This window comes from Notolabrus celidotus, chromosome 15, assembly GCF_009762535.1.
Source record: "Notolabrus celidotus isolate fNotCel1 chromosome 15, fNotCel1.pri, whole genome shotgun sequence".
Taxonomy (NCBI): Eukaryota; Metazoa; Chordata; class Actinopteri; order Labriformes; family Labridae; genus Notolabrus; species Notolabrus celidotus.
The window spans coordinates 22,813,070-22,840,631 of record NC_048286.1 but is presented as its reverse complement, the minus strand read 5'-3'; the positions used below and the strand labels follow the sequence as shown (position 1 = coordinate 22,840,631).

The window sequence follows — 27,562 nt, the reverse complement described above, 5'->3', positions numbered from 1 at the left end:
TCAAATCATCAAAAGAAGCTGTTCTGCTGTGGACTGTACCCACCTGAGGGATCTTTGATAATGTATTGGTCAGCTAAATGTGTGTTTTGTTTGGTGGACGGTGTGTGACCCCAGTACTGCGGCGTGATGTATGTATTCATTTACAACGTATTGTGAGAACTATCTATTGCGCAGTAGAAAATGCAATTCAGAAACCTGGTGGCATTTTAAAGCTGCATGAATGAATATTTGGCCACCGTGGGGTTGACTCATAAATAGGCTGACAGATCAATATGTGTAATGGGAATTATAAAACTGTAAGGGTAAATGTTTTTAAGACACAGAAAAACCTCGACATTTAAACTTAATTCAGAATTTTCACCACAAAGCTTTTTTTTATGACATTACACAGTGTCTTTGTTTAGCATAAGTAAGTATTTTTAATTTCTGTTGATTTAATGATGTAATCTTTGAGTCAATTCTCTCTAACAAAACAAAACAGACTCATTTTTGAAGGGATACCTATTATTTCATTGTATTATCTCTTTATCAATGGAATAATAGAACACCTTGAAAGAATCAGCCCTGTAGATACAGTTTATATTTGCCATACACAAGGATATTTAAATAAGTATTGAACATGGTCCAAAGAAGGGTCTATTCTCAGTTGGAATTATTTCCATTGAGAAGTAGCTCTGATGACCTCTATGCAGGCAAAATGTTAATCAGCTTCAGCCCTCAGGCAGAAATACCGCCTTAGTTATAAAACTTCCAGTAAGTCCTTATGTGCTCAGCAGTCAGAAGGCATACTCAAAGCACTGAAAATTTTCCATCTTGGAATCGATTCATGGCAATAAAATACTCCTGTTATGAAATGCAACACATTTTGCGTCACAATGAGTTCAATAGGTTAACTTTTGAGTTGTAATCTGAGATAGTTTGTTCTCCTGCAGGCTGTGGATTCCCGGCCAGGGTTTAAAGTTGACTTTGCTGTGTATGATCTGGACTAAAGGTACATTTATAGTAAACACTGGCTTCTGATGGTACCGCAGATACTCATTTGGTAGAGTTGAGCACAAGGTGTCACTTGGCTCTTTCAAAACCACAACAACTTTTAATACTCTGTATTCTGGATAAACAGAGCATAACCTGCAGCAACATTTCTTTCAAAGCATCAAGGGAAAATGGACAGACCCTTCTGTTGTTAATGAATAAAGGCACAATTTAAAAAGCTGCATGTAGAGAGAGCACCTTTATACATACATTCTGAGCTCACATAGTGCTTTGCCTTAGAAAGCATTTTCATTAAGTTTCTCTCATCATGATTGATTTTTTTTTCTGTATTGAGATGGCACAGGACAACATTGTTCAATTTTCACCTGGCCTTTAACACTCTAAGCATTAGGTTGATAATTAGTAAATGTTCGTGCCTCTCATCTCCCACAATCCAACACTGACCTGTTTATGACCTGCAGTGAATGTATTAACATGGTAAAGCAAATCACAATGACTCACAAGATTATTGTAACCTTTTTGTACCTTTCTGAGACTTTTTGAATATACAAAAGCTGTTACCTTCATCATATATTGAATTTAAATCCTTGAAAAGAGAAAAGGGGAGACATGACGTCCTTTTAAGCACTATTTTCTTTTCCCGGTTCCCTCTCTCCTCCCCTTTCACGCTGCCTTTCCTGTGTACTTCTGTACATTAATTAAGCTCAAGACAAAAGCCTTACTTGTATCCTGTCCTAGTAAAGGGCATATCCACCCCACCATTTACCTACCCACACACATGATCTGTGACTAATGTCTGTAGAGCTACTTCAGGGTTCAGATCCTCCATCCAGTTCAGTTAATAATGAAGGTGCACTCTGTGCACTCTGAAGTGAGGAGGTGAAGTAACAATCCAAATAGCACATTATCTCTTGTTTTTGTTTGAGGCATTCACATAATGTAGTTTGTGCGTGGTTGAATTTCAGCTTTGTATGCAAACAGGCAAGATCAGGAATAAGAAGGTATTAGCTTATCTCAGTAAATCTTTCATGTTCTGGAAGAGGGTGACGTTTGGATGAGTAAAATAAAGAAGTCAGTCTTTAGCCAATTTATCAATTAATGGGTCCTCCCATTTTCTTTAAATGCATTCTTGTTGCTATTTGTGTCATTGTAGTGTCTTCCACTTTTGTTTCAGCAGACTTTGGATGTACACAGAGAAACAGTCCATGAGGAGACCAAAATAAGTTTTATTCAATCCATTGTATCATAATCAACGGTCATTTTACAACTATAAAGCTGAAATTAATGTCTGTGAAAGTGTCCAAAACAAGTGCACTAATAATAATAATATTTGAATAAAGTTTTAAATAAAAAAGAAAATCCATCCTCAGGTTTTGTCTCTTCACACCAACTCTATTTACACTTCTCAACCTACTAATCAGACTATAAACGACAATCTCAAAGGGAAGTCTTGGTGGGGAGACCTTTATTGCTTACAGGTGGCTACACCAGAAGCCCCATATTGTTGGCCATTACTTCTTTGGGCTACTTCATCATCCTAAGACAATAGGTTGTGAGAGTAATCCACCAGAAATTGGAGCATTGGTTACATGTTCTTCATAAAACTTTGTTTTAACAGGCAGAAAACTTGAGAAGAATCAGTTTTATGAGTGAGCAGCCATCTGCTGTGAGCAGATAAGAAGAGGGGAGAGAAAGAAAAGGTGAGACAGAACAATTTCAAACCCATCTCAATCATCATCTGATGATGAGAGGTATATTTTCCTAAGTGGATGCCAACTTTTCAGTAATTCAGGTGTCACACACAGATGCTGCAATCTGGCTTTCTTTAGTGAACCATGAAAATAAATCAGTTTGCTGAAATAATATCATGATGAAGATTTGTAAAAAGGTAAAAAAGCTAACTTTTTTTAAAGTCTGTACTCAAGAGGAAAAAACAACTTTTGAAATGTTTGTTAAACTGAAGTCAGAGGTCACAAAGTTCTTCACAACAAAATATTAAAAGGAAAAACAGAGATTGCATTAAATAAGAATACATGAATACATTATACATTAAAAGCAGACTCAGACAGATTAAACAAAGGCAAGTATAAACAGATGGGTCTCCAACTCCTTTTTAAAAATGTCCACAGTGTCCACAGTTCTCAATTCCAACAGTGGGAGACAATTCCAAAATTTTGGACCAACAACTTCAAAAGCAAAGTCTCCTTTAGTTTTGAGCCTGGTAGGAGGCACAACCAGTTAACCTTGATCAGAGGACTTCAGAGTCCTGCTGACTTTATATTGCTTCAGCAGCTCTCTGATATACTGACTATTGAGCACTATTGAGTACACAATAACAAGAGTTTAAAATTGGATTCTATAATTGATTGGAAGCTAGTGCAAAGACATAATGATCTGTTTAACATGAGACCTTTTTGATGATTTTGTTAGTAGCAGCATTTGTGACCACTTGTAAGCGGTTCAGGGATGCATTGATCGGCGAACACAATAACTTCCAGTAAGACAGTTGGATAGCAACATGTATTAACCAAGCGGCAACCTCCGGTCTAAAAATATGAGTCAATGCGGAAGTGTTAAAAGCTGCAGTTCATCGAGGATCCGCTTGAGGCTGGCTCCGGAAGTACCGGAAGTCACATACACATGAATGGGGAAAAGACGATCTTTGCAGCATTAATAAACATGTTTACAGCCTGGTACAAAAGATGAGTGTAGTCTGAATAGCTAATTTCTTGACATCCTCTCACTGTGAGGGGGGTGAATTATTTTCTAATTCTGCAATTTCGAAGATATTGAGATTACCAGTCTTCCAATGAGAGGCACAGCTGCCTGTGGGAACACTGCAGCTGTTGGCTAGGAGGCTCAAAGCCCGCCTCTTTACTTCACACTGGCTCGACAGAAGCAATATGGCTGCCACAGCCGATTGGTCTCAAAACAGCTCTTCAGAAACAGATGGGTGACGTCACGGATACTACGTCCATATTTTTTACAGTCTATGGTATTAACCAACCCCCCAGCAGTCTAACCCTGTAGAAGCACAACTTGGAGCTGTTCCAGTAATGCCTGAGGCAGCATTAACTTTAAGCTTTATAAAAAAGGAAAGTTTTAAGCCTGGACTGAAAGGCAGAGTATTTAGCAAACAATCTATTTTCTAAAGGTCTGCCTTCTATTTTAAACTATGCAAAGAACATCAGTATGCTAGTGCCTGTCAATTTTCTATTCAACTCCATTGTACAAACAGGCTTATTTTAAAATGACAGTAATAGTAAATCACAATTAGATTTTTTTTTCAATTTGGAGTGCACTATTGTCATTAAAAGCAGCTGCAGTGGCCTATCATTAGCATTGTATTGCATAAATGTTACAATGTTACAATGTTACAATGTCATTTAGCAGACGCTTTTATCTAAAGCGACGTACATACGAGAACAAGAACAACACAAGCAAAGATCTAGACAAGAGGAAACAAGATCATTACGGACTACATACACACTGTTCTTTCCTATAATGATTAATGGCTCAATGCAAAATGGACTTTGCATTTCAACATCATCCTAAATTATGAAAATTCGATCTGGGTTTTGCATATTTAATGTAGCGGGTTTTGTATGATCTGATTGGATCTATAGGCTTATTCTTTTCTATAAGCAGAAACCAAACACAAACATGATATAGAGATAAGAAGAAGAAGGGGAAGGAGAAGAGGATGAAAGAAATAGGATTTTCCTTAGAAGAGAAGAGGCTCATTATTTCAGTAGTGGTACAATGAGGCTTATGACTCACATCATGACATTGAGCCCTATGCTGTTATAACGCAATCCTTTACACACATCTCTGTCCTTCTGCAGCAATTAGATCCTTTGAGGGAATGGAAATACTGTGGTAGAGTTGGAAGGTCCATAGATTGCAGTACAATACAGGGATGGATGGAGATAATAAGGATGTGAAGTCACCACAGAGGCACAAGAAAATAAGCAGGAAAAGAGTGATAGATCAGTGGAAAAATTTGGTCCAAAACAGACTACAACCAACATAAATCCTGTGAATCAGAGAAACTAAAATGTGTATTTTATTTACCCACAGTACATTTGTAGAAAAGACTGATATGCTGATCAATCTTACACCCATACAAACCCTCATGAGGGCAGATCTGAATTTCCCTTTGAGGAAATACAAATATTAAATCATATGAAGCTGCAGACACACAGTACATATTTATATTTCAACTCAATGTCCTTTTCTGAAAGCGACAGAGAGGCTGAGGTAAGCAGATGAATCCTCTGTATCCACACTGTACCCGGCTGGGGTTAATATTTCTTGCCAAGCACTGTGCGAGGATTACAGGGATTTGAACAGAAAAGCTATTTCACAAACACAAAGGAAGAAAGCTGGACAGCTAGACTGACATTTTTATGGTTAAGCTAGTAGCTCATTTTTGAAGATAGCAAACACTGCTCAAGCTGGCTTACTCACCTGATGGAAAGAATTGTGTAGGCATTTGAAAATACGCCTTGTCTTTCTTGCTGGTTTAAAGTTTGGTTTTATTCAACCTTTATTTAACCAGGGCTGAAATTTAATCGTGATAAAACGGATTATCAGGAGTAGCTTGGACTAGCTTCTGCATACTGAGTGTGCGCTTAAAATGAAAGGCCAACCGTGCCCCAGATTTAAAAGAATTTTAGCTAATTATTATTTTGGCATTGGCATATCTATCAACCAGCACCTCTGGAGTCTCAGTGTCATCATCAGTGTCCTGATGAAGAAATAGTTAGTTTAGAACTGCGTGTGTATTTTTACTTTTGCTAGAATAGAAAACAGAGATATAATGTGTTACATGTCGTCCAAACAGCATGCAAGTGAAATAACCAAGTGGCAACCTCCGGTCTCAAACTATGAAGCCCATGTGGAAGTGTTATAAATTGCAATTCATCGAGAATCCACTTGAGGCTGGCTGCAGAAACACAGGAAACCATATACACACCAATTCAAAATAGACAATCTTTGCAGCATTAATAAACATGTTTACAGCCTGGTTAAAAAAACGGCTTGGCGCTATGTAGCTAATTTCTCTATCTGCACACACTGTATGGGGGGGAATTTTTTTCTAACGCAACGGTTCAGAAGATATTAAGATTACACGTTTGTGCCCAAATAATGACATGACTTACTTGACTCCCGGACGGGAACACATAGCTGTTGGCTAGGAGGCTCAAACTCCGCCTCTTTACCTCACACTATGCCTTGTTGAGTTCCGTATTTCAAATATGGCTGCCACCGTAGATTGGCTTCAAAACAGCGCTCAGGAACAGATGGGTGACCTCACGGATACTACGTCCATTATTTATACAGTCTGTGGTAATAACCCACCATATCTGGAAACAATGAGCGCACACTGTCCGCACTGCATCTGTTGAATATATACACTTCCTTTACGACATCTAAATAAAGCACATCACTAACAGACCAATACTCACCAATTAAAAAAAAACGATCTTTACAGCAGAAATAAACATGTTTACAGCCTGGTACAAAAGATGGATAGCTCATTTTTCGATCGGCACACACTGTAGGGGGGTAAATTTATTTCTAACACGGCAATTTCGAAGATATTCAGATTACAAGTCTTCCAATGAGAGGCACAGCTGACTTGATTGACAGGCGGGAACACTGTAGCTGTTGGCTAGGAGGCTCAAAGCCTGCCTCTTTACATCACAATCACTCGACAGCAGCAATATGGCTGCTGCCGACGATTGGCTTCAAAACAGAGCTTCAGAAACAGACGGGTGACGTCACAGATACTACGTCCATATTTTATACAGTTTACAGTACTATCATGTGAATTTTGTCCAGACTACATGTTTCTTATTCTATATGCTAAGCTAAGCTAATGAGTAGCTGACTGTAGCTTCAATATACAGTATGTCATATATTCACCTAACACTCTGCAAGACAGCTAAAATGCAATTCTACCAAAATGTCAAACTTTTCTGTGAAGTTCTGCAAATATCGCTCAAGACCATGTCACCATAATTGTAGATTTCCAGATTAGGGTAAATGACATTTGTGAGCATTTATATCAAACTTCAATGGTTATAAGGGCCTGAATTTACTTGAATACCATGACTGTCTCTCTTGTTAGCAGAGGTATCAATAGTTTACTAAAACCTATGGGTGCATCCTCAGAGGCACATGATGATGTTGTGGTGTGTTCCTTCACTCTCTCGATTGTAAAGAGGTATAGTCTCTGTAAGATAAAAGCATTAATCGTCCTTAAAACACCAGGAAATATCTACCTTCTGAATTTAGATAAAAGTGAGTTCAGGCAGAGATTTGGTATTCACCTCCAGCCCTGCTCTCTCTCTCTCTGAGCAGCACAGGTACTCCTGAGTGAACCCTCATCCATCCATTTACCACTGAGCAGTGTGAAATCTTTTATAATTTTTGTGGATCACACAGTTCAAAAGGTGACCTCCTTCTTCAGGGACCTCCAACAGTCACTTTCCCCGATTTGTATTCATTACAGGTCTCACCTATGATCTACAGCCCTGCCATACCACTGACTGATCACACTGCGCTGATTGTCTGTGAAGAAAACTCCTCCTGAGAGTTATATATTCACACATTTCTCCCCTCCTGTACTGTCACACTGACTCCTGTCTCCCACAGAGACCCTGCTGGCTGTACCTGGCTATAGATGATTTAATGGAAAATGTTATCCAGACAGAAATATAGAGCCTGAATAGGACATAGAGAGGTTTCTCATTAATGCTTAAAGCCAATAAAAGCGAGGAAGGGGACACCAGTTGTAGCTCAGAAGCTAGAGCGCATTCCCCACAGAGAGGCCGGAGTCCTCTCTGTGAACAAAATGTTTCCTGTCAAAAAAAGGGTTGGTCTGGGTGTAGTTATATATATATTTCAGTTTTGTAGTCAGTTTTTTGTTTTTTTTATCAAATCTTTTTCTTCTTACTTTTTTCTTCTTTTTTTTTTAGAAAAAATGACAAATCATGTACATTGTAATCACATTTGCAGTAGCAAGTAGGTACAATGGCTAAGCAGCCGTTTATTTACATTATTGAAGCAAATGGAAGCTGTGGCTGCTGCTGCTTTGTATTTCTTCAATACAGCTTTGTTGCGATGACAATTTCAGGGTTACCTCAAAGATTTGCTGTGTCAAAACTTGAGTGAGAAACTGAAGGACTTTTGCCCTCCTCTCTGAATACTTGCAGCACGTTTATGAATTGAAACCCTGTTGTCTTCCTCTAAAGAGTGAAAACATCCACAACAGTGATGCCATTTTGACTCTCTCATCAGCTTGTTGCAACTTTGCTTGTTCTTCTTCTCTTCATGTAATGTGAGATCACACACTTTGATCTGTTGTTTTTATTGGGTGAAATTGTGTCAGAATAATAAAAGATAACATATTCCCATAATTGAACAACAACTTATCAGGCCTATATAAATTGTACTTCCTTAATATTAACTTGTTATGTGAAAAATTTAAACAGAATTGTGATGAAAGAAATTAAAAGATAGGCTAAGCATATTGTTACAAGTTGGCTCCTACTTGTAACAAAAGAGAAGGCTAACAAAAACTTCATCATTTAAATTGTTTATTGTGACCCAACACAAATAAACAAACAATAAGGAACAAATATGTAGCTCTATATTATCACTAGTATAACACAGGTCTAGGGCCTCTACAGTTGCACTGAGTAGAGCTGGCAAACACTATGACAGTGTGGCTCCCGTCAAAGAATCACAGAGGCTGAGCATCTGGTTCAGGTACTTTCATTAGAGAAGAATGTGGTATCTACAGGCCAGGGAGATACAAATAAACAAATTACAACAAATTACAACTATAACTAAAATCAAATTACATGGAGAAATTGATGACACACATAACTTCCCTGAAGTGAGTTACAGCCTGCAGCTCACCAGCTGTGGATATACTGAGAGCCTCTGAGACTTACTGGAGTTGCAAATTAACATTAAGCTTTATTAAAGGGCCAGCGACCATCACTCCTTATAAAAAGGGAGTTGCCAGTAACAAAAAAAACCATACAAATATTGTTGCATGAACAAATTCAACCTTTTGAGGGGCAGACAAGCCAACAAGGGAAATTCAAATGGCTTTCCCACAGCTAGTGCCATGGGTGTCTGGGTGGGTGTAATATGTAGTGTGTGTGAAAATGAAATAAAAGCAAATGGATGAGTTGGTGTGTTCTGTCACATGCTTAGCCAGAGAGAAAATGCATGAACTGCAGCTTCCTGTGCACGTTGAGCAGAGGGCCAGGTGGGCTGAATCCACCTGCCGACCCCAGAGTGCCGCTGCAAACCAACCTGAAGACCACAGAGAGAAACAGGATGAGACTCGATTCACTCACTATCAGTAAGGCAACCCCAGGGTCGTTACAGAATAGATTACTTTTATCAGAGTGCTTGCCTCAGTGACTCACAGTTGGTGTAGAATGTGTTGCTCAGGAAATAAAGATTTAAAACATCCCTGCATGTGTCGTAGCTTTTGAAAGAAGATGCTGTGAAATGAGACAAAACCCTGGAGGGACATTTAATTTAATTAAAGCACGTAGACCAAACCCCTAAATATCACAGTTTGAGGCCAATGATGGTTTCGAGTGGTTTACAGCTTTGTCTTACTGTTTGCAGTTCTTTGTTTTAATAATGGGTTATTTTTTTCTTATGTCTCTTTGTTTAAAGAAAGAACAAAACAATTTTGAGCAAACTATTTTCCATCACCATGGAAACAGTACATCTGCACTGGTAATTGCCTGTCTTTCATTTGGCCCGTCATGCTGGATTGTTATTCAGACAGTTTTGTTTTTTTCTTGAAATGAATCATGAGGAAAATTAACAGTGATATTTGATGCTCAGTAACCTGTAGGAAGTCAGAGGTGCTGCCTCAGAGCAGTCAGTCTGTACGGTGTTGGAACAGCTAAGTTGTGATTCTTTTAGTAAGCGGTATAAAAGAACAATTTGAGACCTTTAACACAAATTTAAGTTCTACTTAATGAAATACAAAAACTGTCTGACTGACTCACAGGAAATGAAAAGCAGTATTATTTCCTCAAAGTAAAAGGAGTCAGTCATGTGAACCATCATCACTGATCCGTGCATTTGCATGTCTTTTTTTTTAGTTTTCCAAATATTTCGGTCAAATCACTCTCCAGCCGCCTAGATGGTGTCAACAAATGGGGATGACGGCAGATGTACTAATTCATTTTCTACCATTTAACTAGTCTGCTTGTGGCTACACAGCTGTCTCTCTAATGACACTAACTCCCTCTGGCTAATAGAGCAGTCTCAAACAGATTTAATTGCTTCTCAAGGTGGTTCTTCGGGCGATCTTTTAATGAATACCTTCATCATGTTCAGGAGTCTGTGTCTGCGATCTTCTTTAAGAATACTAACAGTTAAATTAGCGATTCAAAGTTTCTTTTAATCGATGAAATCATCAGAAATCCCATTTAGTTTTGCACCATCAGCTGCAGAAAGCGGACTGTCCGCTTAGCTTGGCATGACAACTTTAATAGGGGGTGTGGTGGAATTCATCAATAAACTACACACTGGACACAGAAGAATCAGGAGACTCTGACGGCTTATGTTGAAATAGTTTATGTAAAACTTGGCCAAGGAGAAATAACATAACAGTACACAGGCAGGAGAGTGCAGTGCAATGCCAAGTCAGTTCTGCCAGACAATTCCTCAGGCGTGCTATTTTATCCCCAAAGATGACACTAAAGTTAGATACCCATATTTGCTAATCTTTTCTTTCCGTTTCCAGTTTTTATGCTAAGCTAAAGTAGCCTGTTGCTGGCTGTAGCTTCAAATCAAGCAGCAACCTCTGTTCGTGAGAATTGAAGCCAATGCAGAAGTGTTAAAAACTGCAGTTTCTGGAGTGTCCGCTTGAGGCTGGCTCTGGAAGTACCGGAAACCACATACACACAAATTCAGAAAAGACGATCTTTACAGCAGAAATAAACATGTTTACAGCCTGGTACAAAAACAAGTGTAGACTGAATAGCTCATTTCTCAATCGGCACACACTGTATGGGGAATTAATTTTTTTCATAACGCAGCAGTTTCGAAGATATTGACATTACTAGTTTTCCATTACAAGAGTCACAGCTGACTTGATTGACAGGCGGGAACACTGTAGCTGTTGGCTAGGAGGCTCAAAGTCCGCCTCTTTACCTCACACTAGCTCAACAGAAGTTAGGTAAAGTTCAACATTTCCAATATGATTCCCCGCAGATGATTGGCTTCAGAACAGCACTTCAGAAACAGATGAGGGACATCACTGATACTACGTCTGTTATTTACAGTCTGTAGGGGCCATAATGGTGATTTTCTATCTTATTCGTTAACCATGATTATTCCCTTTTTTTTATTGCTTACTTCATTTCCGGTTTGGGGTTCATGGGTGTGGTTTACCTTTTATCTACCTGTTCAGTTGGGGGTGGGGCACACACATAGAGGGTGAGTGGGGTTGAGTATTTTTTGTTGACCGCCACGCCACCGCCACCGCCACCGTCATTTTCATTGTTTGTTTCGAACCTTTTTGATATTGATTTATTTTGAGTGTTTGATAATAAATAGTAAACATACTTTGAACTTTGATTTTGATTTAATGGCAAGACGCGTCGCAAGCACAACCCCATTTAGTCTCTGCGGCACCTTACAAACTGAGCCGCTTCACAGTCTATGTTTCAAACATGTAGGCATAAGAGTGGAATCAAGAATCCCATGTTAACCAAGTATTAGAGAGCAACTGTGTAAATGTCCTTACATTTTGGTCCCTTTGTGCTATCTTTCCATCAGCTACATGCAAAAATGGAGCAGTGACTGTGAAACAAAACTTACAGACGCAATACTTGCTATAAAAACCTGATGATGAATGAAACTTTGCAACAACTTTGAGATTCTCTACTGGAGTATTTGTACTCTATGGGCCTGATCTACTAAGATCCCAAATAACGAGCGCTAATTTGCGTGTGCAAATAATAATTTTGCACGTGCTATTTCTGGGCGTGTTGCGGGTGATCTACTATGACTGCGTGCGCAAATGATAACAAGTGCAAAAGTGATGCGGACCGCCCTTTAATTTAATTTTGCGTCTGCTATCGGCTGTCACCATGGAGAGTTTGAGAGAGCAGAGTGGTCTTAAGCGATAAATGAAGTTTGAAGTTATGGAGTTGGAGGTCTTTGTGGAGGAGGGAAATAAACACATCGGTGAACTCCAGCAAAGGTGAATGCTGTGAGAAAAAACAGAAGATCTGCCAATGAAATAAACGCATCTACTCTGCTCCAAAACGCAATCAGCGTTTTGATGGAGTTTAGAGAGCAATTTGATGAGGCCTGTCCCTGCTTTTATTGTTTACTCTTCCCGTCAACGTTGCACCTTCTGAGCGCTCATTCTCCAAGTTAAAACTAACTAAAAAACCCTTGAGGAGCACGGTGGGACAGAGTGGACACATCATGTTATCTATTGAGAATGACAGAGCAAAGAAAATGGACATACAGGGCATCGTGGACAAGTCCGCGGAGCTTAAGGCTCCTTTAAACAGTGGTGAGTAGGCCGAGTACTTCATGTTGATTTTTTGTTTATATGTGAAGATGTGGGCCGCTGTGCCAATTTTACTAAACTTTATAGCTGTTGATACAGTGACCTACTGTGCTCTCATTATATAAAAAAGTTAAAGTGGGGGTCAGAATGATGCGGTCGCTATCCGTGGTGCTGAACTGCTTTGAATTTGTGTTGTTTTATTTGTTTATTTGTGTTGTTCTCTTGGTTTGTTAGACTTCATGTCCGTTTGATTGACTTAAAAATGACATAAACGGTGTGTAAAAACTGTAGTAATGCTTGTAAGCCCCGCTGTTGTGGGCATGTTGTAAAGTTATGAGCTTTGCAGTGACCGCAGCCATGTGTGCGTAACGCTGTGCCAGTTTGCACCTGCCATTCAAACGTGCTAATTATAGACGCAAAAATACCGCTCGCTATCTGCTTCAGGTTTGATAAATCACATTGCGTGTGCTAAATGATCACATTTGCATCTCCTCCTCCAAGTATTTTGCGCGTTCTGATGATCTGCATGTATTCTGCATATTCATGAAGGCAAACACGCTAAATGAATAGCGAGTACTATTTTGCTCATTTGACAGACGCAATCCTCGGTGCTCCCGGTTAGTAAATCTGCTTTGCGCGCGCTATCAAGTTTGCACGTGTTTTTATACACGCAAACCCTTAGTAGATCGGGCCCTATGTGTGATTTTAAATATAATATGAAATAACTCATAAGACTGTCTTTTTAAAAATGTATTTGTTGCATTATGTCTTCGAACATTTTAAATGTTTGAATTAAATGTGCAGTGCTTCCAGTAAACTCAGAAATTGAGGGCAAAAAGAAAGAAAGTGTATTGATCGTCTGTGTGCGTGTGTGTGTGTGTGTGTGTGTGTGTGTTTGTTTTGTATTGCACAGACATTTCCAGCAATCACTTGCATAATGCTCTTGTAAAAATACTGTTTTCATTTCACACAATGAAAGATGATGTGTATGTTCCAATATGCAATATTATGGAGTTATGAAATGAGACTCTGGTCCCTCATGAGGGTCTCTGAAAACAGTCTTATTAAACCCTCTTGTTTCACTGATCTTCTAAAATGCATCAGATAATGTGATTTCATCCTCTCTCATTATTCAACCAGTTCAGCTGGTGTGAAAGTGACACTATAAGACACACTAGTAAGATTAAAATCTTGAGCGCTTCAGACCAGACTGTGGAGGTAGTTAATACTGTTTGTAGACTAGAGATGAGGTGGCATGAATGCTAATACTGTTATTGTCTGAATAACGACTAATCTTACGTACCTGGGGGGGAAAAAATTGGGATCAGCAAATTTTTGTATCAAAGAGAAAAGATGATCAAACTTAAAGCTGTGAGGAGACAGAAATGAGTACTGATTCCTCCATATGAGCAGCAAAAGCAAACAAGACAAACAATACATAGCCTTTTAACACGTCAAAGAATGATCATGACTTGCATGCTAGACATTTAAATGAAAAAAGGATGAGATTTTCTTATCAGAACACACTTCTTACACATGTAGAGATCAGCAAAGAGATGAATTACTAGCCTTGTCATCAGGGCGCGCCAAAATCAACACTAACAACACAAAGGTCCCTCACATGAGCTTTAAGATAGATTTTTTTTTACTTTTTTATTTTGTAATCCGTATTATATTATCTTAATCATGTTGATTTTATTGTGTTTTATCCTCTCTGTAAAGTGTCCTTGAGTGCTTGGAAAGGTGCTTTAAATAAAATGTATTATTATTATTATTATTATCAATAAACATGCATTTTCTGAGATATTTTTGAAAGGTAAACTACATATCAGGGAAATAGCAGAGCAAAGATGAAAGATGAAAAAAAAAAGGTTTAAATGGGGACACTTTTAAAAGTAGTTAAGTTCACGTTAAGCGGCAACCTCCGGTCTAAAACTATGAGTCCAATGCAGAAGTGCTAAAAACTGCAGTTCATCAAGGATCCGCTTGAGACGCTTTACAGCAGAAATAAACATGTTTACAGCCTGGTACGAAAGACGAGTGTAGTCTGGATAGCTCATTTCTCGATCGGCACACACTGTAGGGGGGCAATTTTGAGATATTGAGATCACGAGTCTTCCAATGAGAGGCACAGCTGACTTGATTGACAGGTGGGAACACTAGCTTTTGGCTAGGAGGCTCAAAGCCCACCTCTTTACGTCACAATCGCTCCACAGCAGTTATGTTGAGTTCAACATTTCCAATATGGCTGCCGCCGCCGACTGGCCTCAAAACAGTGCTTTAGAAACAGATGGGTGACGTCATGAATACTACGTCCATTATTTATACAGTCTATGGTTCACATACTTTTCTTTTCTTTTCTTAAACAAACAAACACAAAGGTTCAATAATGTTGCTGCCTGAGTGTGTGGTGTACATTTTTAAATGTCTTATTCCAATAATTTAATTATTTTAATGATAAAAGAATCTGTAAAAGTTGCTATCATTTACTCGTTATTAAATAACACATCACATTTCAACACAATAGGTGGAGAAGAACAAGCTGCATCAAGGTGACAAGACAGTAACCATGGTGCTCCCTGTGTGGATGTTATTTTCTGTTTCAGAGGAGAAAAACATGATTGCAATTTGCAAAAGAATTATAATGACAACAAAAACAAATCTTTTAAGTCACCTGAAAGTTGTCATTGCAGCAAAGATGTATCAAAGAAGGACACAGCAGTATTACCAATTTACACCCCTACAAGTAATAAAACATCAATATATGAATCTTTGCTCCCTGAATCCCTCACGTGTGCATAAACTACACACTTTAAAATACTAAAATGATCAAAATTACATTTATAATCTTATCATATTGGTCATCGGATCCAACCATGTACCATGTGGTACATACCTAGATTTTACTTGCTAGAAATGTAACACTTGCCATAAGGATTTTCTTGAATTTATTTGATGACTTATTCATGATATTAGAATATTTTCAATTATCAAGGATAAGCGCAGAGTTTGGCATGATGATTGAAACTGTTCACCTGAAATTAGAATCAAACATACTGCAATCAATCAAACCCTTAATTAAAGATTTTCTGTGCAAGTTTTCAGTCATGTAATCGTATATTTGCTTCTAGTCTTTACGAGCAGACCTCTTGGAAACAAAGCCACACTGGGGTGATTCTTTGTTTCTTTATTTGTTCATATTGACTATATGGAGTTACTTCTTTCTTGTCAGACACGAGGCAACAGATGCGCAGACTGGAGTAAACACTGCAGCAGCTGATCTCATCCTTTGTTTTCCCTCTCAAGGTGTCAAGGTTTTTGACCGTAACCATGTCAGGTACGGTCTTTGAAATAAATCCATACAGCCCACCATGACCAGTGTTGGCTCATCTTTGCAAATGAGACAGCCCTGGGTCTGTATGACATGCCTTTACATTAAACAAAGCAGTGCAGAAGGTGTAAAAATGCCCTGATTGTTAATTAAAACACAATTTAAAGGAAGATCTTCTAATTTTTAAAACATAACACTGCTGGACTCATTTGCAGTCACATACACAAGAGCAATTTCTACACCTTACATTTTGTTGCATTGTCAAAATAGAAATCACGACACATATTAGGCTCTTGACTACACCAACATATTGAACATCATATCATATTTTGTACAGAACTTGGCACAGAGCTGCCTGAAGTGATTAGATTTTTGTTTTCAATGCCAGTATTTTCATCGTGCTAAAGCAGTGGCTCACATGATGAAATTGTTTAATATCCTGCAGCCACCTGATACATGTGAAACCACACTTTGGAGGAGCGTTAGTATTGATGGCTGCACTGAGAATAGAGAGGGTGATGAAATCTCTCTTGTCACAAACACAAAAGAATAAGAAGCACGCAGTCACAAAAACACATTTCAACCATTATGTGAATTTTTCAATCCAACATACTGTGAACTGCATTTTACTGCAAGTCACGGTCAAATCATTTGATATGTTACTCCATAGGAAGTTTTAATGTTGGGCTAATTTATCAGCAATACCATATACCATTTACTCATACTCATACACAGCTTACAAAACAGCTTTCAGAGCCAAGGCAGACAAGGGACTCACCAGAAACATTTGTTTCAGCTCCAGGCTCCTTAAAATGAGGCAGGCAGGGTGATGGAGGTGCAAAGAACTCGCGCAAGACCTCACTATTACACAAAGTTGACCCTGATTGACATAAGTTGCAGGGCATGTGTAGGATGTGCTCATACAAGACAAATGACCGAATGATTGTGGAAATACACTTTGTTTATGCACATGTGTCTTTATGTTAGTAGGAAAAACAGATGCTAGAGGCGGAAAACTGCAACCTCCAAGGTTACCTCTTTGTTCACATATAGAACTACTGTTCCACCTTTCAAAACCAAGTTACAAGGTGCTTCACATGGGCAGCAATATAAAACTGGCAGTTCATAAAAACACACAGGTCAAGATAAAGAAACAAAACACATTTTAAAGACGTAAAATTCCCCTAAAAGAACTCTAAAGGAATAAATTATTTTAAAATATATTTCTTGAGACAGTTAAAATAAAATACAATTCAGATAAAACTATGTTTTAAGAAGGGATTTGCACACATTCCAGTTCAAATAAACATGTTTACACTCTGGTATAAAACTGTTTTGGTTGAATTGCTACTTCTTTTATTTACAGTAACTATATAGGAGATGACTTTTGAAAAAACTCAGCTGTTTTAATTCAGTAAGCCTTGAAGGTCCCATATAATGGAAAACCTGTTTTCCCTTGCTACACATATACTGTATACGTTACTCATCCCCCAGCCAAGCAACCCTGATGTATCTGCATTGTTTCTGTAGCCTCGGGGGGAAAACATAGTAGGGCAGCATACATATCCCTGCGGATTCTCCCATGTCAGACAACTTTCAGGCACTCAATCAGCCCAGGTAACATAGCATCCCCGCTCACTCAGATCACTGCATGCATAACAAGGTTAGAAACTGAGCGGCTGCAGATCCTCCACAGACGATGAATCTGTCATGTTTTTTGCATGTGAACGCAAAACTTTGCTGAAAAGATAACTGGTTCATATTTAATATCGTATCGTATGTTATTGTATTGTTTAATTTTGCTTTTAGTAATCCAAGGGCTGAATCAAGACCAGTGTATAAATATGCGACTACATGTATGCCCCCCCATGCCTTACTCCACATACTCACCCTGTGTTAGCATAATTGCTTAAGATAGATAGATGGATAAGACAGATAAGATAAAGATAAGATAATCTAATAAACAATGAGTAAGTTGAAGCATTGTATAGTGTCGAAAAAAAAAAAATTGGGTTGTTTTATGCAAAAAAGTGAAGAGGTCTTGTCTCACTCTGAACACATATGAGGCAAAAACCTTCAAACGTGAATGAGTCATTGACATTGTGGCTATTATCACTACGGCTTATGGCTGAAGTTACTTTACAGTGATCGAAAACTTCAAGTTGGACTCCCCAGCTTTGCTGCTGTTGCCTGGATCACCAGGATCTTGCTTCACTTTTCCCTGTCAGAGATGAATGAGGTCTAGTTCCTCCGGCTGCTCTCGCATCTGCCCCTGGTAACTGTTATGCTTTTCTGACTCCCAAGAACAACCTGAAACAGAAACTAACATTCAGCCACAATGTTAATACATTGCTGATCTGCTACTACTTTATGAACCACCTCGACCTCTGAGGTCATCAGGTACTGGTCTGCTTTCAGTCCCAAGAGTCAGAACGAAACATGGTGAAGCAGCGTTTAGTCATTATATACAGCAAAAGTTATCTTTCATTTGGTATTACTTTCAAAGGGGATGCTACTGCACCGACTACGATATGCTCGGTGTGTGGAGAAAAACTTAACCACTGTGCCATGGTCCCAAGCAAGCTTAAACACCATCTCCAAACGAAACACCCGTCACTTCAAAGCAAGAACACAGACAATTTTGATCGCCTGCCAAAAAAGACGAAGGAACAGGCAACTTTTATGAGAAAACTACATATGTGTCTGCGAGAGCTCTCAAAGCTAGCTACTTATTAGCTGAACTCATAGCCAAATCAAAAAAGCTACACCCTTTGGGGGAGACATTAATTCTACCTGCCTGCAAAGCCATTGTAAATGAGATGCTCTGCCCTGATGCGGTTGAACAAGTAGCCAAAGTCCCTCTCTCAGATAAATAGATTCATAAATTCAGAGACTAAGTTGTCATTGTAAATGTGTCACTTTGTAATACTTTTGCCTTGTGGCGACTCAGGATTTTCTTCATGTAAAAAATGTGCCTTAGCTCTAAAAAGGTTGAAAAATACTGACTTAAATAACAGAGCACTAACAAAACACCCTCTGCTTTGCTTTAAATGTTACAGTTTTGACAGAGAAGAAGAAATTAGCAAAAAGAAGAAAAAGAAAACATATTTGGAGAACAGAGACATCAAGAGAGCAGAAAAATAAATAAGACAAAGAAATGCAGAGAGCATAAATGAGCCTCAGCTCATTGATGACATGAGCCTGGCAGGCTGGAGGAGTAGAGCTGTGATTGGATGAGTGTAAGGAGGAAACCGCGGAGGACGAAGAAAAATCAGATCAGGCTTGTTTGTGACATCACTGCCGTGATAGCAGCCCCAGCGCTGAGCAGTGTGACGCCTTAGAGAGACAGTAGAGCATCACCATTGAATTGCAGCAGCAGTGCAGACGTCAGTAACATAGAGCTCATTCTTTCACCCTGCTCAGTGAGGAAACCTGGTGTCAAGCCTTCGGGAGCAGGAGTGTGGGGTGTAACTATGGCAATGAGAGGAAAACAAAGAGTGCCTCATTACATCTGAGTCTCGCTGTCCTCTTTGTTTTTTGGTTTGTTTGCTGCTACAGAACTGCACTGAACTGTACTGTACTTTTGGTATTTCTTTCTTTTTCATAGATACTTTTATTGAGAAATATGGCAAATTTAAAATGACAGATCAAGATTCAGAGTCACAAAAGAAAAGACATGTATAGTGAATGACTATTACAACGGAATACTGTGCATCCCAAGTGTTCAAGTACAAAAAAAATAATACAACAAGCCATAACTTTTTAAAAAAAAATTTCAATACAATATAGAGAAAAAAAACCATGACAAATCTCTATCTATATATATATTAATAATGTTAATAACATTTATAATGGTAATATTTCAGTAAAACTAAATACAATAAAATGAATTAATAATCCCAAATAAATACAAATTTGTTTTATAAATAAAAAATGGGTTTTGGTATTTCTAAATAATTTTGTAATTAGTTTGTGAAATCGACACAATTATGTAATTTCAAAAACATTAAACAGGTGCCGTTATGAAATATTACTTCTCTAAAAGCAACATAAATTCTCTACAACAACGTTTTTTGGGGCGCTCTCAACCAGCAATTTATGGAAGAAAGAGAAATAATCTAAAGAGTTTCATTTTTTTTTTTTTCAGTTGTTTGTATCAAACAGTTTTTGCTTTTGCCAAATCATAACACATTTATTCTTATGTATAGTGCTCCTGGCATTGTGGGCATTCAGTCACTCTTTGTATCCTCACCTGTGCCAAATGCTCTTAGCTTGACGTTGATTAGAGAGCAGTTATGCAGATGTTTTGCTGCACTTGAAACAAAAGGGAAGAATACCAAGATGCTTCTATTTTTTATTTGATAGATGAAAAGTTTGAGCTTTCGGGAAAACATATTTGAAAGCATATTCGCCTTTTTACTTCAATTTTTGTGCTTAGAGGTGAAAGACAAATACCAGCCATGTACTCAAACACTATACAGCAAATGTGATTCTGATACAAATTTCCATCTCGTTCAAATTGAACTCATTAGATGAAAGTCTTGCCCTGAATAGATCCACATACTACCTTTAAGTCAAAGGTCCACATACTGAAAAGCTGCAGTATTAACTTCCATATATATAATCTGTTCAAAACTCCTCACATTTGATGAAAATCTCACTCTGAATGAATCTCTTTATTTATATTTGATAAACATCATAATGCCACCTTCTGGAAAGAAGCAGTTTAACATTCATATTTCCTGCTTAATCGTTTCTGAATTCTGCATGTTTGGGTAAAGTTTTGTGAGCACCGTTGAGCCTCCCTGCAGCAAAATAGCAAATACCTGTTTAAGGTTGTGACACTGAAAAAAGATGCCGTACACACTAAATTAAATTTTTGGCTAAGAAGATCACATCTGCAAATAATTTAATTATCCTAATCAACAGATCATACAATATGAAATGAACCTCCACACAAAGGGATTGTTGAGTTGTATCCCAGTAGTATAATATCACTCTTCGACATATTGATTGTTAAAGCGTCACAGACTGATCAATACCCAACTTGCACATTGATTACCCTTGAGAGAGGAAATCAATGAAATTGTTGGGTTGGTAATAAGAAGGGAGATTCCTCCAAAGCTTGTGACTTTTATTGCCTAGTGAGAAGGGAGTAATCAAACCCATTAACACCATTAAACCTGTCTGTGTGGTTGCCATTCATATCAGCCTCCCCCTTTAAAGCAAGGCTAATGAATGCGTGTGCACAGACATCTCATAATCCTTAGACTGCACTAACCCTCTGAGGATGCTTGATTAGCGGCTCTGGTCAAGATATAAATCCTGTAATGTGACCAGGGAATCCCTGTGGATCACATCTGAACAATAACACACAAACATACTGTATATATAAGCACACACACTTAGTCAAGCTATCTTCATTAAACCCACTCAGTGTCTGCTCAGTGTGTGGGCAGCCAGGAGTCCCTCAGGCTGTATGTGTGTTTAGAAAGAGTGTAGGTTTTCATGTGTGGGCATCAGAGCCTCTGAAGTCTGATATTAAAACATGTAGTGACACACACACACACACACACACAATATCACACACACACACACTCACAATATCGCACACACACACAAGTGCTTACCCAGGAGGCTCGGTGAGAGGAGAGGAATCCACTTACATGGACAGAGATAGAGAGCTCCATCCTCTGTAACGGTCTAACCTTACACAGAGTGTGTATGATGAATTGTTTCATTTCCAACAATTAGATCATCCTGCCTTTTGTGTCTCTGTGTTTATTTGTGAGTACTATAAGATATTGTATAAGGTTAAAGTGTGCCTATAGGATATATAGAAATAACAAAATATATAAAGAAACTGTACTATTATTTATTGGGACAATTGTAGGAGCGTATTAATTTAATAATTTACTCTATATTTTGTAACGTTATGCTTTGATTTAAGCCACTGGCTCTGACATTGGCTTTGCTTCAGAAGTGGCTTTGTATTAGGAATGTAACAGCTGTAGTCACTTTCCTGAAGACATCTGAGTGTGGTGGCTCTTGATGCTCTGACACCAGCCTCAAGTCCACTCCTTGTAAAGCTCCCTTCACAGTCCTCTCAAAGCTGCAGTCACCTCTGTTGCTTGAGCACTTTTCCCTTACAGACAACTTTCCATTAATATGCTTCAATACTGCACTCTGCTAACAGTTGGCCTTTCCCCCAATGACCTCCTTGTGGATGGTGATGAGCTTCTTCTAGTCGAGTCAGCAGTCTTCTCCATCATTGTGGATGAGTGTATTGACCTAGACTGAGATATACACAGGGAATATTTACACTGTTCAAATAGTGATTTACTCAAACTTGAAAATAAATATCCTAATTTTTAATATATGATATTTTTGTAAACACATCTAAATAATCCAAATAGAGATAAAATTACTAAAAATATAATTATCACTTTCTTGAATGTAAAATATTTTATGTTTGCACAACTTTCTTAACTTCTGAGATGCACCTTCCATCTTTTACATTTGACCTTTGCTCTGAATCCGTCTGTAATGAAGGTCAGTTTCAAGGGACAGATCCTGCAGGTGCGATCTGAGCCTGAGGCTTAGCCCTGGAGGATATTTGGGGCAAATTTTCAGATTTCAAAAGCAAATGCACCAGAGGAGCAATGGTGCAGAGTTACGTTTCATCACTGAAATAGGCTACTGAATTATTGATGATGATAAAATTATGGTATAGTCTATAACCCTAGAGGATGTTTATCATGAAGAATTTATTACAGAACCTGAACAGGAAATGGAAAGAGAGAAGGGATTCAATTAGAGCCTTAGAAGTGAAAGCTTTGAGAGAGCTTTGAGTTTTTCAGAAATGGTGATGGTGTTTGCTTCTTTTTGTAGTTGAACAATTCAGTGGTTTGTGTATTTTGTCCTGCATTCATTCCTTCTCTTCTACATTTGAGATTAATGTAGAATAAACTATCATCAAACCCTTTCATCTTGCAATCTTTGCCACACAAAAAAAAAGAGTCTGGCAACTCCATCATCCACATCTTCACTACAAAAGGACTGCTGCACATGTTCGATGAATTACACACACCTGCAGGTGCAGACGTTAACATTTTCTCTAATGTCAAAAAACCTCAAACAGCCTTACACTTTAAAAAAAAGAAAGAATACTTGACAGACACCTTAGAGTTTTTCTTTTGTTAGACTTCTCATTAGAAGTCGTGGTTATGCTGTCATCCGCCCACTGTTTTGTTCAGTGGGAGGATGCTTTTAAGACAAGTGTACAAAAGCCTCCAGAGTCCTTGTAGGAAAAGCTCAATCGCATCATTTAAAGTGAAGCTCTTACTGTGTTTGATTTATTTGTTACAAAATAAAAATTAACAACAAAACAAATCAAAGCAACGGACAAAAAGTATTATACTAACAAAGTTACCTCCATAAAGTCAGAGCTGTGGATCTCTGAGGACTTTTTTGTCACTTACGCTTCATGTGACTCACACCCGCAGGTCCACACCACTCTACAGAGAAGCAGCCTGCAGAGCCATAAATACATTGAATCAGTATCATTGACAGTTTGTCCCCATGAGTCCACTTCCTCAAGGAGTATCTAGAGCTTTGTGGTCAATGAGATGGGCTGGTGGTTGGAACCTGTTCCCTGCAATATGTGGACTCTGTTTGATTTTAGTGCATTGGGAACATCTGAAGGTTCTCTCAGTTTCAATAGCACTTAAAACAATGTTGGGATCTGCCCTTTTGTGTTCTGTTGAATCAAGGGAATCTTATCATGCATTTCCAAATTAGGTCTGTACATAGCCGTAGACTGAAGCCTGATCAAGTCATCAAAAATGTTTTAATTGCAGAGTGTTTGGTTTTTCAACAGCTGTCACATTCTGACAGCCTCTGTTCGTGGTGCTGATTAAGTTGAAGGCGCTGACCATGGTGCTGAAGTGTTGGTTTATGACGTCATCATGCCCCCCTTTCCGTCTCTGAATACTTTTAAACGAGGACCATAGTCACACAAACTACTTTTACTTTTCTTATTTACCTAACCAATAGTCTGAAGCACGTACACCTATACACTTTTACAGTTAAAGGAATATTACACTAAATCAGTGAGATCCGGGGATACATTATGTCACTCAGTTTAGAAAAGTCGATGCAGTGTTTAGGTGTAAGCCTTTGAACAATAGTGTTGAGAAAGTAGCAGATGAATTGCGCAAATTAACAGCATTATGGAAAGCAGAGGACACTTCAATTATTTACTTATAGTAGTTATTTTTTAACAGTAATTTTCTCTTGGTGAAAAAAAGATGCTAGATGTTGACCGATGACGTCCGGGTTAAGCGAGAGGACGCAATTTCACCTCTGGATTGATATGTGTAATGAAGAGTTGAATATTGTTTTTTTTTTTTTTTGGCAGCAGAAATTAGATCTTGGGAAACCCGGACTGCTGCGCCTCCAACCCGCACGTCACCCTCCTGACATCAGCACTCGGCTTAAATACCCGCAGCTGCGAGCAGTGTCAACATAAGCAGGCACACCTTCATATGGGGGCATCTGGAGCCAAACAATGCTTGAAACTGAACATAGCCTTTCTCTCTGTCATGAATTTTACGTTCTTCTGAGAAGAGAATATTTCAGATTGACATGTTGCAGCAGGGTGTCTTATTTTTCAGAGAAAGATTTCTAAATATCACAGAGATTTCTTACACTATAACGTTTATGCATTGTTTGATTTAATAATGACAAACGACAGTCTTGCGTTTGGTGAACTGGAAGTGAATGTTTCTGAGCTGCTGCCTCTCATCGCTCTTAGCCAGAACCACAGCACGTTTCCTGCGCTCCGGCTTGAGTTCAAGTCTCTGGTCACCTCAGCCACCATGTTCGCAGTGGGAGTCCTGGGGAACCTCATCGCTATAGTTGTTCTGTGTATCTCCAAAAAGGAACAAAAGGAAACCACGTTCTACACTCTGGTGTGCGGGATGGCCATCACAGATCTTTTGGGGACTTGCTTCACCAGCCCGGTAGTGATCGCCACATATGTGGCCAACCGCTGGCCGGGTGGAACGCTGCTGTGCCACTTCTTCTCCTTCTCAATGTTGTTTTTCGGCTCAGCAGGGATGTCCATACTGTGCGCCATGGCCGTGGAGCGATACATGGCCATAAACCATGCGTATTTCTACTCCCAGCACATTGACAGGACTATGGCGCGCTTTGCGCTCGTGGTCACATACCTGGCAAACATTGTGCTGTGCATAATGCCCAGTTTTGGATTCGGCCAGCACGTAAGGCACTTCCCAGGGACTTGGTGCTTTCTAGACTGGAGGGCAATGGATCCACTCGGTGCCTGCTACTCCTTCCTGTATGGTGGCGTGATGCTGCTGCTGATCCTAGTGACAGTTTTGTGTAACTTGGCGGTGTGTAGGTCGTTGGTGGGGATGAACCAGAGGACAGGGATAGTCAGGACGGAGTTGTGTGAGCAGGGAGGATCACGGCGCCGCTTCCCCCGGCTGCCCTCAGTCACCTCTGCGGCGGAGATCCAAATGTTCTGGCTCATGATCCTCATGACCATCGTTTTCCTGGTCTGCTCCATCCCTTTAGTGGTAAGAACTAAGAACTTTTCAGGTTTTTTTTCCTACTATTTGCGCATTGGTGCTCAACACTTTTCATAATTGTTGTATTTAATTTTTCTTGTGAAAAACATTTCAATCTATGTTTCTCTGTGTCAGGTGCGTATCTTTGTGAACCAGCTTTACGACCCTGCTCTAATTTCCGCTGGAGGAAAGCCAGACTACCGGAGCGACATGATGGCAATCCGTTTCGCCTCTTTTAACCCAATATTGGACCCCTGGGTTTATATTTTGTGTAGAAAGAACCTGTTGCTGAAGGGCTGTGAGAAACTGAAGAGGACAGTACTCCTGGTAAAAGGAGGCCGAGGGGATAACATTGGCTGGGAAGGAGATCAACAATCCCCCCCGTCTTTACACAGCAACGACACTAGTTACGCGTCATTACGCACAGCCAGCTACAAGAATGACGTGGATCACCGCGTGTCCATCAAGCATCAGACTTTCACAGATTTCGCAATGAGGCAAGCGTGGGAATACGACACAGCCAGGGCCAACTTTCACCCGTTCAGCGTGGAGTCGACAGCGATCCTGGGCTGTGAAGAGGATGTAGCAGCCGAGTCCAAACAGGAGGTGGCGGCCAAGTCGTCTCCTGGGCGCAGTGCAACACCGCACATCTCGGCTCACGTCAGAAAAGTGGACATCGTCACCTGCACATTCAGCACACCGAGCTCGTGCCAGTCAGTAAAATGCCTTTGATAGACCTGATTTGTCTGCCAACACCACGTGGTAAATGGCTCAGTGTCTAACAGCTGCTTCTTCTGCACAGCAAATGTGTGCTTCATACCCCGTCATTGCGGAAGCAACGTTGCTTCTTTGTAAAATCCTCTTTTGACATTGTAGCGCTTCAGGTTTGAAGCTGTGAACATTTAAACCGCACTTTGGAAAACTGGCTGATATCGAACCAACATTCGCACTAAACTATCATATGATGTGACACGTGGGACTCTGTTGAGGTTAGAAGGTCCAGTTGAAGGGCACAGCAGTTTAAATGCAGTGTGAAAGTAAACCCATATCTGCTTTCTAATAGCAGGTAGTCAAATACCGACGCCTTTTTCCCCCAATGTCACGTGAAAACGCTAAGTGTAATTTTACGTGACATACAAACAAGCTCTGTCACTTGTACAGACTCCATAGCCGTTCAAGGGTCAAAACTAACTCGCGACGTTTACTTGTATGAATGAATTGTTCTATGAAGATGTGTCAATTTTATCTAAGGCTGAATCTTTTGTAAAGTTTGAGAAGAAGAAAAAGACAAATTGAGTTTCACATGATACTGAACCACCGCCTACTTGCTGTGGCCTACGTTTAGTGATGTTTGAACCCTTTATCGTATTCCCTGCATATCTCCACAAAGTGGTTAGTGTTGTTTAGTGTTTCGACAAATGTAGGTTTCTTGTTGTGTGTCTGTATTTAGCAGAAGGCCATGTCAAAGCATTGACATTTGACACCTCGGGGGATGAGACTTGTGTACACACACTCACAGAAACATACAGTACATACAAACAGGGCATTAAGGTCTAACAATTTCCAAATGTGGAAATCTAAACAGAATTAAATCATACCCCATGGGTACAAACATCCATCTCTGTCATATGCAGAGTTTGATACACTGTGTACATGCAATACGTTTGCTCTTTGTGTTGTTATTCCACTATAAATCTACATGCTGCTATTGACTCTCTGCCACTGGACCGTGTTGCATGATGAAGGGAGAACTGAATGTAGTCATTTGAACTCTTAAACTTTGTTGAATTTTGTATTTCATTGCACATTTGTATGTCATGGTTTGATACCTGTAAATGCTGACCGGTCAACATGACCATGTATTAACTTTGAAAACATGAATACCAAATAAATCTTGCTGTTAGCTGTTTGACCTGTGGTGTTGATAAAATGGCTGAACAGGTGATAGGAAGGCATCATAAAGAATACAATGCTGTATTTATCTGTTCTAACGGTTGATTTAACAGAGTAATTTTCAAGGAAATGCTCCCTGTTGAACAAACAGGTGCCAAGAGTGTAACACTTCTT

General features: G+C 39.3%; 1 protein-coding gene and 1 long non-coding RNA gene across 5 annotated transcripts in view; both read left to right on the top strand.

Annotated features, from left to right (window-relative positions):
* The window catches only part of LOC117827257, a 21,925-nt gene extending 6,039 nt beyond the window's left edge, over positions 1-15,886 (top strand). Inside the window, exons 3-4 of one of the 4 annotated variants that reach the window (XR_004634171.1) lie at positions 933-991; positions 2,171-2,362. This is a non-coding gene — a long non-coding RNA (uncharacterized LOC117827257). Of the gene's footprint in view, positions 1-932; positions 992-2,167; positions 2,363-15,803 lie in introns of those variants that run through there. The other 3 variants (XR_004634172.1, XR_004634170.1, XR_004634169.1) reach the window with 3 other exon arrangements.
* Positions 15,887-24,381: 8,495 nt separating this feature from the next.
* On the top strand, positions 24,382-27,407 carry ptger4c (prostaglandin E receptor 4 (subtype EP4) c). Its single transcript, XM_034703789.1, has 2 exons — positions 24,382-25,504; positions 25,631-27,407. The coding sequence occupies exons 1-2, from the start codon at positions 24,644-24,646 to the stop codon at positions 26,225-26,227; spliced, it is 1,458 nt and encodes a 485-aa protein (XP_034559680.1). The 5' UTR covers positions 24,382-24,643; the 3' UTR covers positions 26,228-27,407.
* Positions 27,408-27,562: the final 155 nt, after the last annotated feature.